Here is a 19,507-nt window from a genome sequence, read left to right on the forward strand (position 1 = left end):
TCAGGAAAGATTGATTTTTAGCGATAACTCTCTTTTAAAGGGGTAATTGATTTTTAGCATTGGCCCCAGTGTATTAAGTGTGAAATTCTGGAATTTAATTAGAATCTAGTCACAACGAACGGGAATTTTTTTTTCCTCAAAAGAATATTTCAGAAAGGGATGGAAAGAAGTATGAAAATATAAATTTTGGCCTCATGAAATGAAAATGTAGAAAAGGTTAAAATTTTATTATTTATTTATTTATTTTTGGCTGTGTTGGGTCTTCGTTTCTGTGCGAGGGCTTTCTCTAGTTGCGGCGAGCGGGGGCCACTCTTCATCACGGTGCGCGGGCCTCTCACTAGCGCGGCCTCTCTTGTTGCGGAGCACAAGCTCCAGACGCGCAGGCTCAGCAATTGTGGCTCACGGGCCCAGCTGCTCCACGGCATGTGGGATTTTCCCAGACCAGGGCTCGAACCTGTGTCCCCTGCATTGGCAGGCAGATTCTCAACCACTGCGCCACCAGGGAAGCCCAAAATTTTATTTGTAATATGTGGAAAAAGAATTAGGTTGTTATCCTGTGGAATTTTTCTTGCCACAGAGATATGTGTTCTTCATGAATCCTCAGAAAGTGAAGCCTCCTGAAGACCTCCAGGATCTGGGTGTGAGATTTCTTCAGCCGTTCGTGAATTTACTGTCAAAAGCGACCTACTGGTGGATGAACACGCTCATCATATCCGCTCATAAAAAGCCTATTGATCTGAAGGCGATTGGAAAATTACCAATAGCAATGAGGGCGGTAACAAATTATGTTTGTTTGAAAGATGCGTATGAAGAACAAAAGGTAAGTGAGTATCTGTTTTTCATGTCCGTGATTGTAGAGAATGGGCCTATTAATCTAAAGGCACTAAGCTTAAATAATACCTACAGTTAAGGAAGAGCAGATTTTCTCGATCTGTCTTTCCCAGTAGTTTTGAGTCATGTTAACTGGACTGCTGAGAATATACCAGAAGAGCCTATGAAATATGGTGTGTTAGTTGCCCAGTCACTACATGAGGAGGGACAGAGAGAAGACTGTCTTTTCTCTAGGACCAAATGGAAAGTAAGAATTAAGTTCAGTAATTGTGTATGTCTAATCCTTGTCACCCTATATTAATAATTCATGGAGTTTTTATTGTCTTTTTTCAAGTAGCTTGTCAATAATTTTGTTATTTAAAGGGAAAATATCCATGAATAACTTTTGAGAAACTAAAACCCTGAAATTAATTATTAATTAAAATTTGGATTCTGTATTTCAAAATTGGGGAACTAAATTAAATAAAGGGGCATCATCTACCTACTCCGTGTATCATCCTATATGTCTGGCAAAATTGGTTTCTTCTTGTACTTTCTTTGGGTATTTATAATTGCTTTTAAAAATTTAAATATCAGAATCTTTGGATAGTTTCAATTTGTCTTGTTATCATTTTGAGTAGTTCTGTGCGATAGCCACCGTGGTAGATGTATTTTATATTGCTGTCACCTACAGATATTATTGTAATTAAAAATAGGAGTATATACACCAACATTGGAAGGGAATTGGGTATGATGGATCAATTAAAGAGTTTTTGGCTGTTCTAAATCAAGATCAACAAAGCATTTATGGTAAATGATGAAAATGACCTCTGTTTTGTGTCAAAAATGTGTGTTATGAAATTAATATTGCAGGAAATGATTACTACAAACGAACCTGAGTCATCTCTCTGGTTTCACCTCTGGGAAAAGTATTGCATAATATTTTAAAAACGTCTTTTCTAAAGTAAAGATGAACGCTATAGCCTAAGCATAGCTTAAATTTTCTGAGTGCTCTTTATAATACAGGGTCGTTGAACTTGGTGTGTTAATGTCTTTTATCAATAAACTTTAAAAAATAACTGAATTATTCATCTCACAGGGAGTTGAATATGAAACACGATTGAACTGTAATGCATTGAGTTAGCTTCTTTGCCACGATGAAGAAACTCTATCTACTTCCTCTCCAAGATGTAATTATGATTGTTCAGGTCTTAAAATCTTTTCAACACATGATTGTAGAAGTGTGAAGCCATGAGTTGGCTTAAGCAAATATGCCATTCTTCATTCTGCATTTCTTTAAGGAATAACTAGGAAACACAAGTCTAACGTAACTTTTAAAAAATTATTGACCCCCGTTTATGGAGATGGGAAATACCTGGAGAAGAAACAATTTGAAGCTGGATGATCTCTTTTGTTTAGCTTGTAACTTGATAGGTGAATCTCTTGTAATCTGGTGACTTCAGAAATCTTAACTAGACTGTCAATAACCTGGACCTTTGTACTTTACTATTTTCTTTTCCATACAGTGTTATTTGGTAATATTCATGACAGATTTATTCATTTTCTAAATCAAAGGGAATTAAAATTAGTTTGGTCTTAAGAATTTGGGGTCACCTTTTGACAACTAAAAATGATACAAAATGTTTGAAAAACTGGTCTGGTTACTCTTCATTCTCTCTATTTCATTAAAACACATTCAGTAGTTATTGTTTACAAAGGATGCAAGGATACCAGACTATATGTACTGTATTGAAAGGGATTCAGTAACATTTATTTTTAATCTTTTAAAATATCAGAAATATTGGAAGAGATTTCCATAGTTCCTAAGATTAATTGCCGCTCTATTGTTTTATTATGGTTCATCAAGTTTTCTTTTTTTCTTTCAGAAAAAAGTGGCCGATCATCCAAATCGGACTCCATCTATATGGCTAGCAATGTACACAGCTTTTGGGAGACCAATTCTACTTAGTAGCACATTTCGTTATCTTGCTGACTTACTGGGTTTTGCTGGACCTCTCTGTATTTCTGGAATAGTTCAACGTGTGAATGAAACCCAGAATGGGACAAATAACACAACAGGAGTAAGTTTGTGGTGCTTTTGAAAGGAAACATATTATTGGCAAATTTCTTTATAATTGCTACTTTTTTAAAATGCAGTTTTATGAGCAGTTCAATCAGGCTTATTTGCAGAGAATTGAATGCTTTTTAAAAGAAAGAAAACAATAGTTTTCCTTGTAGAGAAAAACATGAGTGTATGTATTCAGTGAATGGATGTGGCCAACAAAATTATTTCTCAGATTCAGAGGCTATAAACATTTAATAAGCGTTTACTGTGTGCTGGAAACGATGCTCAGATATTTCATATTGATTATTTTATTAGATCTTTATAGCAATTCTGTAAAGAATTTTCATGCATGAGTACATGAGGGTGGCTGGGTCACTTTTTTAGAGGCCTATGACCAATGATATTGGCAATGTGATTTTTAGTATGTACTTTTATCTTTTCCTATATAGTAAAAGCCATCACCCTGTTTCACAATGATCAGGGCAAGTCACATTATACTTTTATTAGATATTATGTTACTGTTGGGGACTATATAGTATAAATTATTTGCTGTTATAAATTTATATCTTATATTTCCTGTTCTTAAGAAAGTCTGCATCATGAACTTCCTACCTAGTTTCTTTCTAAAATAAGAGTTGATTTCCCTAGTTTCACATATAGAAACTCTAGTCCAGATGAATCAGTTTTCCTTTTCTATTCTCTCAATCTAATTTCCTGTCCTCTTTTCTTTGCCTTTTAAAATTGTACACATTTTCAAAGCCTGCAGTAAATGCTGCGTCTTCGGTGAAACTTTCTGCTTGTCCTCGTTGGAATTTGACTCTCCTTGGTACCATTCTAATACATTGTTCACTTTGCATTGGCACTTACCATAAATACTATTTATAATGAAGCAGGTTATTTATGGATATACTTACCTTTCTAGGTTGTGAGCTCTTTTAAACAGAGCAACTAGGAACAGTTCCCATTTGTGCCCACAATGCTTAGCCCAGTTCCTTGCATATATTAGTGCTCAATTGTAATAGAGGTGAACCAGATATTTTACCATTGAATACACGTCTGTGATGTTTTGTCCCTAGTAGCCTGATTTACATACAGATGTCGGAATTCCACATAGAATTCCATCATCCCTCTCCCTTACACGTATTAACCACGTATTTTTCTGAGAAGGAAGACACTTACACATTTGTATGTATCCCCAGGAAAGGAGAGGAAGGGACCAGAAGTAGAATTTAATGGATCTAAACCATAAAAACTGAAGAGTGCCCAAATTGACATGATGTGTTGATTTGAGTGTTGCTTTTCCCTTACTTCTAACAAACAAGTTACCATATGCTAGTTACAAACAAAAAGCAATCAATCTGTATATTCTTATGATGACTTCAGTCATAATCTGACTAAAACAGTTTTTCATAAGTTGTGTTTTGTCACTGAAAGTGTCATGTGGGTGAAATAAATAGCCAAATTATGTATTTTATAATTTATAATTTATTTCATTATATGAATTCAGATAGATGAAGATCAGAAAAAGTCAACTCTGTAGAATTATTTTAAATTAATAAGGCTATGGAAATTGTATTTTTGTTTCATTGGTCTTGGAAATTTTATTTTTGTCCCATTGGTCTTGCTGGCCGACTATCAGCTTTGTAGCTTCTACTTCTAAATTACAGTCTAAACTAACTTCTATCTTGGTTTACTATTTTCCAGTTAACTAAGGTAGACTATATCTTTGTAGAAAATGTATTCAACTTAAAAATTTTAAATGTACCTTTTTTCCTACAAATGCCTTCAGGCATTTCCAGCCATCTTAATGATCAATTTGGGATTTTTTACATTGAACTGGTTTGTATTTGTATCTGTGGATATTATGAGGAAAAACCAAAATTGCCTTGCTGTGGCTCATTCCATTGCTGTACTATAAAGACATTGAGTTTTTATATTTAACAACCATGTATTGTTTAATACATGCAAACTGTATACCAGTATATGAACAGTTTTAATTTATATCTTTTTTTCTTTTGGGATAAGACTTCAGAAACCCTCTCATCAAAGGAATTTCTTGAAAATGCCTATGTTCTAGCAGTTCTTCTGTTCTTGGCTCTTATTCTGCAAAGGACATTTTTGCAGGCTTCCTACTATGTAACCATAGAGACTGGCATTAATCTCCGTGGAGCCCTGCTGGTACGTACAAGCTTTGAATGATCTTGGCCTCTTGCAAATGCCACATACCATCCAGTGATAGGAATGGTAGAGGCTTCAGTTTAGTTTTTTCCTTCCATTTTCACTGTGATATTATGACATCAACACTTCTAGGATCTACTTAATATAAAAGAACCACAGAGCTAATTAATAAACCCACTGAATTAAAAATAATACTTATAATAATATATTAAAATATTTTGAAATCTTGCATTTATTTATTTCTGTTACTATTTTTTCCAGAGATTATGTTTCAATTTGAATATATGTTTAGATTATATCACCAGAAAAAATGTTTCTATTTAGTTGAGGACTGAAAGTAACAATACTGAAATGAAAATAATGGTTGACTTAAGAAGATGGCATTATAGGGTTTTTCTCCTTTTTTTTCAAAAATTTTTAAAAAGTTACTTTTTTCAATGAAAATAAATAAGCATAATGTTGATTATTAAGTTTAGAGCTTCAAGTACATTTCTTTCTTTTTTTTTTTCAGGCCATGATATACAATAAAATCCTGCGGCTTTCTACATCTAATTTATCCATGGGTGAGATGACCCTGGGTCAGATCAATAACTTGGTTGCCATTGAAACCAATCAACTCATGTGGTTTTTGTTCCTGTGTCCCAATCTATGGGCTATGCCTGTTCAGGTAGATCAATATAAGTAAGATTCTTACTTGCAGAGGAAATAAGAACAAGAAGATATCAGTTTTAAAATTTATTGTTTGTTTTTTCATTTGTAATGGAAATCCAAATCCATGTGTATGTCATTCACAGTGCTTGGCACAAAGTAAAGATTTAGAATATGCTTTGTTTTATTTTATCAAAATGTGTTTATACACAGATCAACTAGGTAGCTGTCTACATGGTGTAATTTAAAATGCATCAAACATTCCAGGCTGCCTCTCAATGACTGCATCAGAGGTGACCTGAAGGAAATTTTCATTTTGATTGGAATTCCCAAAGAGCCAAATTGATTAGTCACTAAACATGTGCCGTTGCCTCCAGAAGGTCACTAATAAGCTGTTATCATTGGCATATAGGCATGGGTTAAAGGCTTTAACTGTATGGATACAATTCATTAGTTGACATCTTGAGCTATGATAAACTGAGCTATTGGGAAATTGAAAAAAAAAACAGCAAGAGAAGATAACAGGGTTAAAACCTGAGTTTTAAAAAAAGAAGAAAGTGACAAACCAGAGAGGCTAGGCCTAAGTGGTTCAGTCTTCGGTTTGGGAAATAAATTTAAAAAGGGAAGTAAGGTAAGATGGGGCACCAACATTAGCTTCTCCACGGTTTTAGTTAGACCTACCCTTTTTGTCATTAAGTGACTTCTGGGGTCATTGAGGAGCTGACGAGCTCAGGTCATTTAGTCCACGAACAACTCTCTTGTTCTCTTACATGATGATGCTGGTTCTTACTTTCTATCCCCCTTGCCTTGATAAGCTAATACAATTCCAAGAGAATATGGGATGTTAAATTTATGGCCGGTGACAGCATTTTCAAGAAAAATTTTGTGTTCTTTTACAAATTTGAAGCCTGTTTCAGGTTGAAAGCATCCTTGGGACCACTCTGCAACTTCATGCAGTAAATTGCTTCAGCACCAGTTGTACACATCATGACACTAAAAATAAACTCCAGCTATTTAGCCTTCGCCAAATAAATCATAGTAAAACTCAACTGTCACAGTTGAGTTGACTTCCAAATACACTTAATATAATAATTAAGAAACACTGTCATTTCACTAAAAAAATCCTTCCTTTCATGCAGTGGTCCCCACACCCCTATTCTTTTTCCCCTTGCCTTGTGTTTTCCTTGCTAGATCATAATGGGCGTGATTCTGCTCTACAATTTGCTTGGGTCCAGCGCGTTGGTTGGTGCTGCTGTCATTGTGCTCCTTGCGCCAATTCAGTACTTCATTGCTACAAAGTTGGCGGAGGCTCAGAAGAGCACTCTTGTAAGTAACATCTTTTGGAAACTTTATTAGGAAAATCTAGTCGTGCGGTTTTATTTTTAAAATATAGGAAATTAATACATACCGCTCAGGATTATTTGGAAATCATTATATTCCATTTCAGTTCTTAGGCAGCAAATGGGAAATTTCTGGGTTGCTCAACAATTTTTAAAAGTGGATTTGACATCTAAGACGGAATGATCTTAGACTCTAAACACAAGAATCCCAATGCCTGATGTTTTCACAAGTCATGATGTGCTGAGGCTTTGGATCTTCTTGTAGATCACTTACCTATACTTACGGGTACTAGAGAACCCACTTATGGGTACTTTTGATTACACGTACATTGGATGTCAATTACTGACGTGGGAGAAATGGATCGAGGAACAAATAAAGGGTCAGATTTGGTGCTTCTGAAATTAAATGTCCCTAGGGTTGAATCAGACCATGTGATGAGCTATGGAGTTACACTGAAATGTTTCAGTGGCAGCTGCTCTGCCTGAGTATGTTCATGGTCAACTTGGCAAGCAAGAAAAAGCTTGATTATAGACCCTTTCTGGCTTCAATTTGCCATGAAATCATTTTATTTGAGCAAGAATTGTCTTCTTTTAAAGAAATATTTGCAAATAATAAAATTGTTGACAGCATGTTTAGAAATAAAGTTTGATTAAATACGAGCAAGGCTGTCTGTAAATCAGGCGTGAAATGTAGGGATGCTGCCACTGGTGGACTGTTTCCCAAGTTGGTGTTTCCACCGTGACAAGCAAGTCGCATGTCACACAAGTGGTTTTTTTTTTTTTCACACACACACACTGTATTTTATTTTTACAAGAGATAAATAGACTGACACCAAGCATTGTACATGGATGACCACAACAAAAGCAACAATGATTGCAATTACCAAACAGGAAACACACTCATACTATGTCATAATATTGACATTCAGTCCAGTAATCCTCCACTGTAACAGCTCCTTTACTTTGCAGTGAAAATTGATTTGTATATTCTTTGCCTCTGAGTCCTACACAAGTGGTTTTTATCACTTGTTTTTCTGCCGCTTCTGACGAGGTTACTCATTATTTCTGTCTGAGCCATCTACCCTCTTTACTCCAGGACACGAATACAGAAAGGTGTGGAAGAGGGAACATGACAAACCAACATCTTACTTTCATTTAGCCATTCATACTGATTCGTTCACTCACCAAAGCAGTCATTGATAGGCACTTAAGACCCTCAAGAGACAAAAAGGTGAATAAAATCAGATCATTTGCTAATGCCATTTGCAGCAACATGGATGCAACTAGAGATTATCATACTAAGTGAAGTAAGTCAGAAAGAGAAAGACAGATACCATATGATATCACTTATATGTGGAATCTAAAAGATGACACAAATGAACCTATCTATGAAACAGAATCAGGGACATAGAGAACAGACTGATGGTTGCCAAGGGGGAGGGGTTGGGGGAGGGATGGAGTGGGAGTTTGGGGTTAGCAGATGTAGCATTTATACATAGAATGGATAAACAACAAGGTCCTACTGTATAGCGCAGGGAGCTATATTCAATATCCTATGAGAAACCATAATGGAAAAGAATATAAAAAAAGAATGTGTATAATATATGTATAACTGAATCACTTTTCTGTACAGCAGTAATTAACACAACATTGTAAATCAACTATACTTCAAAAAAAATCAGATCATTTGCTGCTTTTGCTTCCTCCTATCTGCCTTTTGCCACTCTGCAGATCCTTTTGAGAGTTCACAGGTGATATTGTACTTTCCTAGTAATTCTAATGTAATATTTGGAGGAAACTGAAACAGTTGACTAAAGAGAGGCTTTTGGATCTGCTACACATCTCTTTACAGTTAATCCAAGTGGTTGGCAATCAGTACATCTAATTTAGGCCTTACACAAGAGCTTATGAAGAAGGAGGTGGAGATTTCTTGAAGTTAGAAATAATAGGCTTGGTTTCAGTAAGTGTCTTATGAAAACTCAATGTGAACACACACAATACTGTACCCTCACATTCCCAAATCAGAAGCAAACTGACTTTTCTTATATTCATTGTTTCTCTTTTCCTAAGTATGAGTGATAGTTCTGACGGGAGAAAGAAATGACTTACATATTAGAAGGAGCCATTGGAAGCCTCTTTATCATTTCCCTACATGTCTGTGTGTGTTGTCTGCAGACATTATTCAAGGAAATCATGTGAAACTTAAGAAACTGCTTTTGTTTAAACCAAAGCAACAGAGGCATAAACAGTTTTTTAGGTGGAAAGAAATTTGAGGCCGTCTCATTCAACTCTTCATTTTCACACTGGAGGCAGCAGTACAGAGAGTTTCACTGCTTCTCCCGGGAATCTCACAGCCATCATTAGACTCAGAGCCGGGCAGAAATCACACTCTCCTCAATCCCTATCTAGTACGTGGTCTTGCCTCTCTGATTCACTTGGATGCAGCTTGCATTGTTTTTTTATTCCTTTCTTTTATAGGATTATTCCACTGAGAGACTGAAGAAAACAAACGAAATACTGAAAGGCATCAAACTTCTAAAGTTGTACGCCTGGGAGCACATCTTTTGCAAGAGTGTGGAAGAAACAAGAATGAAAGAACTATCCAGTCTCAAAACCTTTGCTCTTTATACATCACTCTCCAGTAAGTTGCTGTTGCTCTGAGGACCACCAAAAAACATGTGGTCTGTTCACTTTAACTTGTGATCATTGAGACATTCTAGGCATCAGAGGAAGCCCATTTATTTTCTCCATTTGTGTGGTCCAATAGCTGCTAGCCACGCGAGGTTATTTAAATTTAAAGAGCAGAGTTAGACAAGCTTAGAGTCAAGTAGACCTGAATTCAGTTCTTTACAAATGTGTGTCTTTGCCATGTTACTTGACATCCGAAATCCTTGGTTTCTTCATCTGTAAAATGGGGATGGTGATGATTAGTAGTACTGATAATGGAAACCCTCTTATCAGTTACAGTTGGGATGTATCATGGGTTTTCAGTAAAAAATTATTTAAATTGATTTGACTGTAATACTATTGATCTTCTTGTCCCCAAACATCCTTAAAAATTATGTGAGGGTGTCTTCCCTGTCTCTTTGGGAGCTTATGTTATTATATTTCCTCGAAGATTGCATGTGAAATGCCAGTTTTGAAAATTGAGGAGAAAACTGTCAGCATTTCCAGATGAAAGAAGCCAAACTGCATTCACATAAAACCCTCTTTTCCAATACACTTTCAAGACTTTTTAAATACAAAGCATTTTCTCCACAACTCTAATTTTTAAAAAGCAATTGCTACAAAAATATTATTGTTTTTTTTCTCAAAGAGTGACACTGAGTACTCTCAAGAATGAGTTTGTGTTAGTACAATTCTTCTGAACTTAGCCAAACTACTCTCACTAATATTTGATTTAGTTTGTGTGTCAGTTTTGCTCATTTCTATTGTTCCCCAGACCTTCAACAACTTAAAGTTTTGGAGGTTTATAGATTGTTTCCTTTGAATTCTAAACTACTTGAGTCCTTAGAGATTATAAACACTACTTTTGTGAAATGGATTTAAGGAAAATATTTGGTTTATATAGCTCATTTATTCTAGCCCTAATGCTGGATACATTAGAAATGAAATGGGAAGGAGATTTATCTTCCAGCTCCGCACCACTGCTAATATGGTGTCAAAATGCTAGAAGATGGAATGATCGATATCCACTTGCTTATATGATAGTACTCTAAGCTGCTGGCTCCTACAATATATTTCTCTCTGCAGTGGACTGAAGTTCTCATGGCGAGGATGGATACAGCCAGAAATAATGGTGATAATAATAATAACAAAAATATATTGAGATACTCAGCCAATTATTGCCATAAGTAGCTTTACATATGTCATCCTATTTAATCCTCACAACAGCCCAATGATTTTGATTCTTTTTTTTTTCGTTTTTTTTTTTGGCCATGCCACATGGCTTGCAGGATCTTAGTTCCCTGACCAGCACCAGGATCGAACTCAGGCCCCAGCATTGAAAGTGCAGAGTCCTAACCACTGGACCATCAGGGAATTCCCCAAAGATTTTGATTCTGTTATTACCTTCGTTTTGCAAATTAAAAGATTAAGGTGGAGAGAGCTTAAGTAACTTGAATTTCCCCCAAATCATCCAGCTACTAAATGGCAGAGGTGGGTTGTTAACTCACCTTAACCCAGTTATGTAAGATTTGGGTTGGTTTTTGAAAGTCAGAGACAAAAGAGAAGAGGACAGAGGAGGCCATACTGAAGAGAAAAACAAGAAATCATGATGGTGAAAATGCATAATCATGGTTTTTTTTTTAAACATCTTTATTGAAGTATAATTGCTTTACAATGGTGTGTTAGTTTCTGCTTTATAACAAAGTGAATCAGTTTTACATATACATATGTTCCCACATCTCTACCCTCTTGCATCTCCCTCCCTCCCACCCTCCCTATCCCACCCCTCTAGGTGGTCACAAAGCACCGAGCTGATCTCCCTGTGCTATGCGGCTGCTTCCCACTAGCTATCTATTTTACATTTGGTAGTGTATATATGTCCATGACACTCTCTCACCCTGTCACATCTCACCCCTCCCCCTCCCCATATCCTCAAGTCCATTCTCTAGTAGGTCTGTGTCTTTATTCCCGTCTTGCCACTAGGTTCTTCATGACCTTTTTTTTTTTTTTCCCTTAGATTCCATATATATGTGTTAGCATACTGTATTTGTTTTTCTCTTTCTGACTTACTTCACTCTGTATGACAGACTCTAACTCCATCCACCTCATTACAAATACCTCCATTTCATTTCTTTTTATGGCTGAGTAATATTCCATTGTATATATGTGCCACATCTTCTTTATCCATTCATCCGATGATGGACACCTAGGTTGCTTCCATGTCCTGGCTATTGTAAACAGAGCTGCAATGAATATTTGTTTTTATGATTATAGGCAGCAGGAATTCTTATATCAGTGGTGCAAAGTTCCACTTACACCACTTCCAAGTTTTCCGATTTGGTTATGTATGGTGTTGGTGGTGGTGAAGAGCTTCCATTATCTGAGTTGAATGGACCTGGCTCTAAATCTGAATTCTGCCACTTCATAGCAGTATGGCTTTGACCAAATTACTACTTCTATCCTCCAAGCCTCAATTTTTTCATGTGTAACAGTGGAAAATAACAATCTCTACCATGTAGGATTGTAGTAAAGATTAGAATAGATTAAGGAATGCTGCAAATGTTGATTGACTTGTTGATTGACTCTATTCCAGGCACTACATCAAGGGCTTCCTACTCATTGTTTTGTATAACGCACCTGGCAAGTGGGCTAGTGTTCAATAACCTCCCTCAGTTTCTTCCTCTAAAAATTGGTGTAATAAGAATAATACCTTTCTCACAGGTATATTGTGAGAGTCAAATGAGGCAGTGGACGTGGCACTGTTCTGTAACTGTTAAAAATATTTTGTAAATAGTATTTGCAGAGTACCATAAATTTAGACCAAAAAAAAAAAAAAAAAACCAAAAGAAAGAAAGAAAAATGTCAACTGTATAACATGGTGGTTACTGTTGGGTCTTAGAGTGCAGGCTGACCTGGAATGAAATCCTGCCTCAGCAACTTGTCTGCTATACATCCTTGGTCAGCATTTGGTGGCGTCTTGGTTTCCTCATCAGGAAGTTGGGCTGTATTCAGCATACCTGGGGGAATTAAAATAAGATAATGTATGTAATGTGTATAGAAAAGCACCTGAAACATAAAAGCGCTCAATCTGTGGTATCGGAAAATGTTGAAAAGCAAAGTTAAACAGGATAAATACTAATAAAACTGAAGATTCATCTCTGAATCAGTGTTCTTGCCACTGGAGATCATATCTGGGGGGCAAAAGAGATTCTGTTAAATCATTTCCTAATCTCCACTGCCAAATGGTCATGTGCTGTTTATGGATTTCATTTTTTGGCCAAAGACAAAGGCACGATTTTATTTTTTCTCTCTTCACTTTGATAGAGTTTTATGCGGAGAAGTGGGAAGAACATGAAGCTTTTGACCAGAAAGGTCTGGGTTTTATCCAAGCTCTGTCATCTCCTAGCTTGGAATCTTGCCTGTGACTCATCTTTCCTAAGTGCTTTCCTCATTATTGCGCAGGGTAGTTGTAATCATTAAATAGGAGAAGGCACTCCCGTCATACCTCAGTAATTGTGAGTTGTTGAGTAGTGGCAGAGTGAAGTGGTGGTGAGTACGGTCTGAGGAGCCCAGCTGTGTGACCTCGTGCATCCCATCCTCATCTTTATGATGAGGTAGGAAGGGTCCCCGATAACCTGCACTGGGTGCAGAGTGCCAAATAAATAGTTTTTAGTAAAATAGCAGCTGCTCTCACTCTTCCTCATCAAGAGGAGATTACTTATTTAAAGATATTTAGAATGAGTTATAAATAATGATGTGGAGGAAAAGAATGAAATACACTTAGAAAAAAAGGTCATAATAGCTAGAGAAAGATGAAGACAGAAACATGATTCTTCATCTGTACTGTTATGAGTCTCAGAGCCGTGTTTGGGTTGCTGCTACCGTACAAGAATTCGGATTTGATAGCTAAGCCACCTGTGGACCTTCAGAAGCACAGGCTGAGTCTGTACACGGTGGTAAGGACAGTTCATGAGAGCGGATCATGAGAGCTGGTGATAGTTTTTAGATGGACTGTCTTCTGAGTGTCAAGAAAACTAGATTATAGTTCTTGCTCTGCCATTGCCTGGCCCTGTTACCAACTATGCAGTTACTTTTTGGTCCTCCGTTCCTAAAACTCTATGGTTTATGACAAAATAACTACAAATCATCAACTTGGCTTTTTATTTTTCCTATTACTTCCAAATGCTAGTATTCTAGCCTAAATATGAGTTTTTCTTATTTCAGTTCTGCATATTATGCTTATCAAATGATAGTGCAATATATTCCTGGAGAGATATTTAAACAAGCAGAGGGCCCAAGATATGGAGCTATTTTATTAAACAAAAGGTCTATAAGTGAAAATTAATATCACTGCTGGAAGGAGATATTTCACGTGATGTCAAATTCTTTTTATCTGTATAATATCCCAATTTTTATATTTTTAAGTTAGTTTAGTGGACCAAACAAAATACAGACCGTGAATACTCTGAAGAATGCATATGTGTTAAATTCTAATAACTTTATCTAAATTTTGCTCTTTGTAACATGTCATAAAAAAAATAATTTTTCACATTTTCTGGTTAAGCCTCACCTATGGGAGTTCACAACTGTGAACCAGGAAATACCAACTGGGAAATGTTTGTGGACTCAAGACAAAAATGTTACTTAATGTACTTGGTCCTTCCTGTACTTAATTCCTTCCTTCCTTAATGCACTTGGTCCTTCAAGGAAAGTTAGAGTAATAATCGATGATTAATTAAAGTTACTGAAATGTCTCACAGTTCACTGAAACTAATGTATTTGGTTTCTTTCCACAGTCTTCATGAACGCGGCAATTCCCATAGCAGCTGTTCTTGCTGTAAGACACTTTTTCTTACCTTAAGAAATGGACTTAAGTCAGTGTTCAGAAATGACTTAGGAACAAGAATGGGTGGGTGGTAACCTATATTACCTCACCTTCAGTTTTCTCTTCGCTGTCTCCATTGTGATAGTTCTAATCCGGGGTTTCTCAACCGTGGCGCTGTGGACCTTTTTGGTCCCGATAATTAATTCTTTGTTGTGAGAACCTGTCCTCTGCATTAGGATGTCTAGCAGCATCCCTGGCTTCTACTTATTAGATGCCATTAGTACCATCAAAAATATCCCCAGACACTGCCAAATGTGTCCTGGGGAGCAAAATTAACGGAGGTTGAGAACTTACTGTCCTAATCTCCATGACCTGGTTCCTGGACATTCTTACAAGATAGTGCTAGATCAACAACTGGAAAATGTTAAATGATTACATTATATTTCAAACAAAAAGGACAAACCCAGGAACTAGTATTATACTTAGAAATATTTGTAAATAAGTCTGCCTTGGATACCCTTGTTGGCGATTTTAGGAAAGATCCACAATAGGGACCCTAAAACAATGGAATGTTTCCTTTCTTCTCTCAGAAAATTTAGTATTGGTTGGAAAGAGCCTGAGTAGGTGTGAAGAACTCTGGATTCTCTCATGGTTATTCCCCCATCTCAGTAATTTGACAGAAGTTAATTTTCTAATCTGTCAATAGAATCTGTTTTGCCCCTTTCACAAGTTTACTGCTAGAATGAATGTAAACCATTAAGTACTCTACCAATAGCAAGTGTTATTTTTCTTAGGGAGGGATTTGGATGAAGCAATTGTATTATATTTTTCAGAGTTGCAATGGACATATTGGCATAGTAGAATTTGTTAGGCTTGTAAAATTGAATGCAAGTATTTGTGAACCTTTCTCCAGCTTTCTCTAAAATCCTTTCTTTGCACAGACATTTGTGACCCATGCGTATGCCAGCGGGAACAATCTCAAACCTGCAGAAGCCTTTGCTTCACTGTCTCTCTTCCACATCCTGGTCACCCCTCTCTTCCTGCTCTCCACTGTGGTCAGATTTGCCGTCAAAGCCATCATCAGGTATGTGCTGGAATGTCTGGAGTTCTTTGCTTGATTATAGAAATACTATCTGCTCATGGTAGTAAGTTAGAAAAAGTATAAAAAGAACATCCAAATCACTGCCCAGAGATAAATTGTTAAAATTTTGGTATGCTACCTTTCAGTCTTTTATCTATTTCATATAAAAATAATTATTCTAAAATAAAAATTTTGAACTTTGGGGGGTTATTTTCCCCCTCATTAAAACCATAATGCATGACGTTTATTGGCTACATGATATTCCATTGTTTGGAAGTATTCTAATTTATTTAATGGTTACCTCTTTCTTAGACATTTAGAATGTTTCTATTTTCACCCATGTAACATAAATAATGTAAATTACATTTGAGAGAAGCATCTGTTTATCTTTAAACTTTTCTCTGATTATTTTCTAAAGTCAGATTTCTAGACGTGGTCTTACTTGTTCTAATAGTATGCATCTTCTTAATGCCCTTGATGAGTATGGCCACGTTGTTTTCCATTGAAGGAGACGTAGGTTAAAATGTGTACAGATTTTTAAGTTTTTTTTAATGAATATGGCCATAATGTTTTCCAGCAAAGCTGGGCCAGTTTATGTTTTTACCAGCAGTGATGGAGAATGTTCATATCAACACATATTTTCTGTTTTAATTTTAGTTTAATTTGGCAAAAAAAAAAAAAATCCAGGCTCACAGTCTCTGAAAATGGAAAAACTTTGCAAAACTGAGTGCGGTGTTCTGTTAATTTTAAGTAGACTTCTATAGGTTTCTAAGCAGTGTAGACTTTATCTCAGACTCACAATTTCCCATAAAAATAGTTGTGGTCTGATAATGACCATTTCCCCACCATTTTTACTTGTATTATATAATAAATATGTTACCAAACTATATTATACTACCCTGTATGTGCCATATAGTGCCATAGCTATGTTTCAGTCTATATTATAAACAAGGTAGTCTTAAAGTAGTATTTTGCTTTTTGCTATAAGGTCTTATAAACCTTATAAAACCTCAGCATGTTTCATAAACAGTCATTATCATATTTATATCTGACCTTTGAAAGAAATGCCAAGATGTTTCAATACAGAAGGAAAAATGGAAAATTGAGGCCTTAAATATACTAAGCATAGTGTTGTCATTAACAGCAATGTAGAGCATCTATTGTAAGGTCCTTTAAAATGAAATACTTTCCCAATGTCTATGTATTGTTAAGCAAACTATTTTTTAATATTCAAGATACCAGAACCTCTAGTTTTAGGTAATAGTTTATATTGGCTTAACAAAGGCTTAATACCAAATATCATTAAAATTCATATACCTTATCTTACTATAAACCAAGTTCTGATTGTTTACACTAATACCGTAACAAGATTTCAATCCTATTCTGTAAGATATGCTGTTAGTAACAGATTCTGGAGCTGTTAAGAGTTTAAAGCTCAGGCCCTCTGACCTCATCTGCCCTCATTTTCTTATTGTTCTGACTTCTGAAACACTTGTACGGATCACTGACTGATTTCTGTAGCACCACTTCCAAATTAGGCAGTGCTCTGGAAGGGAAGCGACTTCAAACAATAAAACTGATAAATGGCCAGAGTCTGCTATTTTGGTTCTTATTTTCATTTTCTCCAGTTAATAGCTGTCCCTCTCACGGTTGCCTTTTTAATTGAATTTGACTTTGTGCTACAAGTCAAACAGAAAGCAGTTGATCACTAATAATAGATCAGTCCTCTGAAATCAGGAGGTTACCAAGCACCGAAAGGACTTTAAGAGTTGCTGTGAAAACAAATTAATAAATCTAGGCGTGTGGGTTTCCCCAAGTCCATAGTATACAATCCTGCTGTAGTGAATCCTAGTAAAGCTGAGCGTGGACCATAATCCCTGTATATTTCTGCATAACACTCTCTCTTCTGTACGTTCCAGGGAAAAGGCATTTGCCAGTTTGATAAAGACCAGTCTGTTTTCAGGGCTCAGCTCCAGATTTCCCAAGCCATAGGCCAAATAGAATCAGCTTATAAAAACTTGCTTCTCTAAAATGAATTTCAGTGGTTGATTTGTGGGTCCTCGGGAGATGACCAGTCAACAGAGGAGGCCAGTCCTTTTTCCCACTGTGTGCTGGTTCTCGGAACCCAGATGAGCGTCTTTCCCAGTGTGAACTGGGCTTGGCATTTCCTTCTCTGCCTGGGAACCCGTGACCAGGCTTTAATGCCAGTTGGCCCACAGCGAGTTGAGCAGCCTGTTTATAATCGGAGACTTTGGTTAGCTGATTTTGAAACCTCCTTTTCAGGACTGTGGAAGTCATAAGTTCTTTGCTACACTCTGAGATGCATGCAGAAATTTGGTGGGTTAGAAGAGGGTACAGCATACTCCGCAACTTGTGTTACGCGTGCCTGTAAGAGATGTGTAAACTTCTCTGCTGGAGGAAGATCCCATGCCATGTAAAATTCGTTGCTTCGAGAAAATTCTATGCTTTCTTTTAAAAATGTTAAGCTTGTTAGACAAAATTGTCTTTGCGGTGCTCATCGGGTGGGACCTTATGTATACATAATAAAATGGAAGAAAGAGGCCGTTAAGATTCAGGTTATCTCCCAGTAACCCCAGCACCCCACATCATGTGAGTTTTCTGGACCTTTTATGGTGATGTGTTCCAGTCTACATTTGCAAAATGGAGGGAAGAAATGAAGAGAAGTAGGAAAGTCACTAGTTTCTAAAATGTTAAAATACTTGAATTAGTGGTTTTTTTCATGATGCCTGCTGTACTTGTCCTCTTTGCTTTATTTGTAAGAAAATAGTTTATGTGTTTTGCTTTTCTGGAGGAAAAGGTTAAGTTGCTATATTGTATCCTTTATAAGTAATTTGAGTTTAGGTTTCTGGTACTTGACGTACAATGCAGTATCTATATCCAGAGATGTTATTTACCAAGGAAAGAAATGTGTAAAACTAATCCCTTGCTTTGGTGGACCATAACTCTTGTGTCCTTTCTCTCATTTCCCTCCCAAAGGAAAGTACGCTTGGCTAGTCTACTGTGATTACCTTCAACCAAATAAATTGTTAGTATATTTATCATAGAACATGCTCACAGGTTGACCTGGTCCACATTTACAAAAATTTCATGGTTTCCACAAGAAAACACATAACTGCCAGCAACAAAATCAGTTATTCCCCCAAAACACAGCACCTGTCCAAGGTACTCAAGCTGTATGTAAACACCCAAACTTGAAAAGTGAAAAAAATATCATCGGTAACAAAACCTTAAATACTTTGACGAATTACCTAAACAAATGAGAAATTAGTAAAACGCTGAACTAAAAGGCGATGGAGGCAGGATAGGGAGTTGTTTGGTATCAAGTTTACCTGCTTTCAATACCTGCACAGCCATGGAATAGTCACTGTTCAACCACAAGCATATTATTTGGTGCCTCTATGGCTCAGCTTCCTCACTTATCAAATGAGCATCATAATGGTTCCTGCTTATGGTGGTTGGGAGAATTAAATGAGATAATACATGAAAGATGCCCAGCACATTGCCTACATATTTTAGATATTTAACAAATCTCCGTTTTACTAATGTAACACCATTTTACTGAACTCCGTTTCGTGCTTCAGAGATATATCTTTCTGTGGATCCACATTCATTTATTAAGCAGTTCAGGTACCTTGCTAGGCACTGGGGATGGCAAAGAAGAAAGATGGAGTGAAATCCACAGGAGTCCACAGTCTAGCTGGAGAGACTGGGAAGGGAAGGGAATAACAACACGCATGTTATGCTGTGATAGAGCACTACACAGAATACCATGGGCCATATATGAGGCTCATTGAATCTTATCAAGGGAGAAGGGAGACAGTCCAGTCAGTAAAGGTTTAAAGGCGGTGATAGCTCCTTCATGGGATCTTAAA

General features: G+C 36.6%; 1 protein-coding gene across 11 annotated transcripts in view; it reads left to right on the forward strand.

Annotated features, from left to right (window-relative positions):
* Positions 1–19,507, forward strand: part of ABCC9 (ATP binding cassette subfamily C member 9) — a 143,393-nt gene that overhangs the window by 21,292 nt on the left and 102,594 nt on the right. For 8 of the 11 annotated variants that reach the window (XM_082419592.1, XM_082419590.1, XM_082419587.1 and 5 more), the window contains 8 exons: positions 578–820; positions 2,697–2,891; positions 4,901–5,053; positions 5,565–5,720; positions 6,893–7,027; positions 9,520–9,682; positions 14,505–14,545; positions 15,475–15,617. In XM_082419592.1, coding sequence (XP_082275718.1) covers positions 578–820; positions 2,697–2,891; positions 4,901–5,053; positions 5,565–5,720; positions 6,893–7,027; positions 9,520–9,682; positions 14,505–14,545; positions 15,475–15,617 — 1,229 coding nt within the window. The remainder of the gene's footprint in view (positions 1–577; positions 821–2,696; positions 2,892–4,900; positions 5,054–5,564; positions 5,721–6,892; positions 7,028–9,519; positions 9,683–14,504; positions 14,546–15,474; positions 15,618–19,507) is intronic. The other 3 variants (XM_082419588.1, XM_082419594.1, XM_082419589.1) reach the window with 1 other exon arrangement.

The sequence above is a fragment of the Balaenoptera physalus genome (assembly GCF_965194825.1).
Source record: "Balaenoptera physalus genome assembly, chromosome: 13".
NCBI lineage: Eukaryota > Metazoa > Chordata > Mammalia > Artiodactyla > Balaenopteridae > Balaenoptera > Balaenoptera physalus.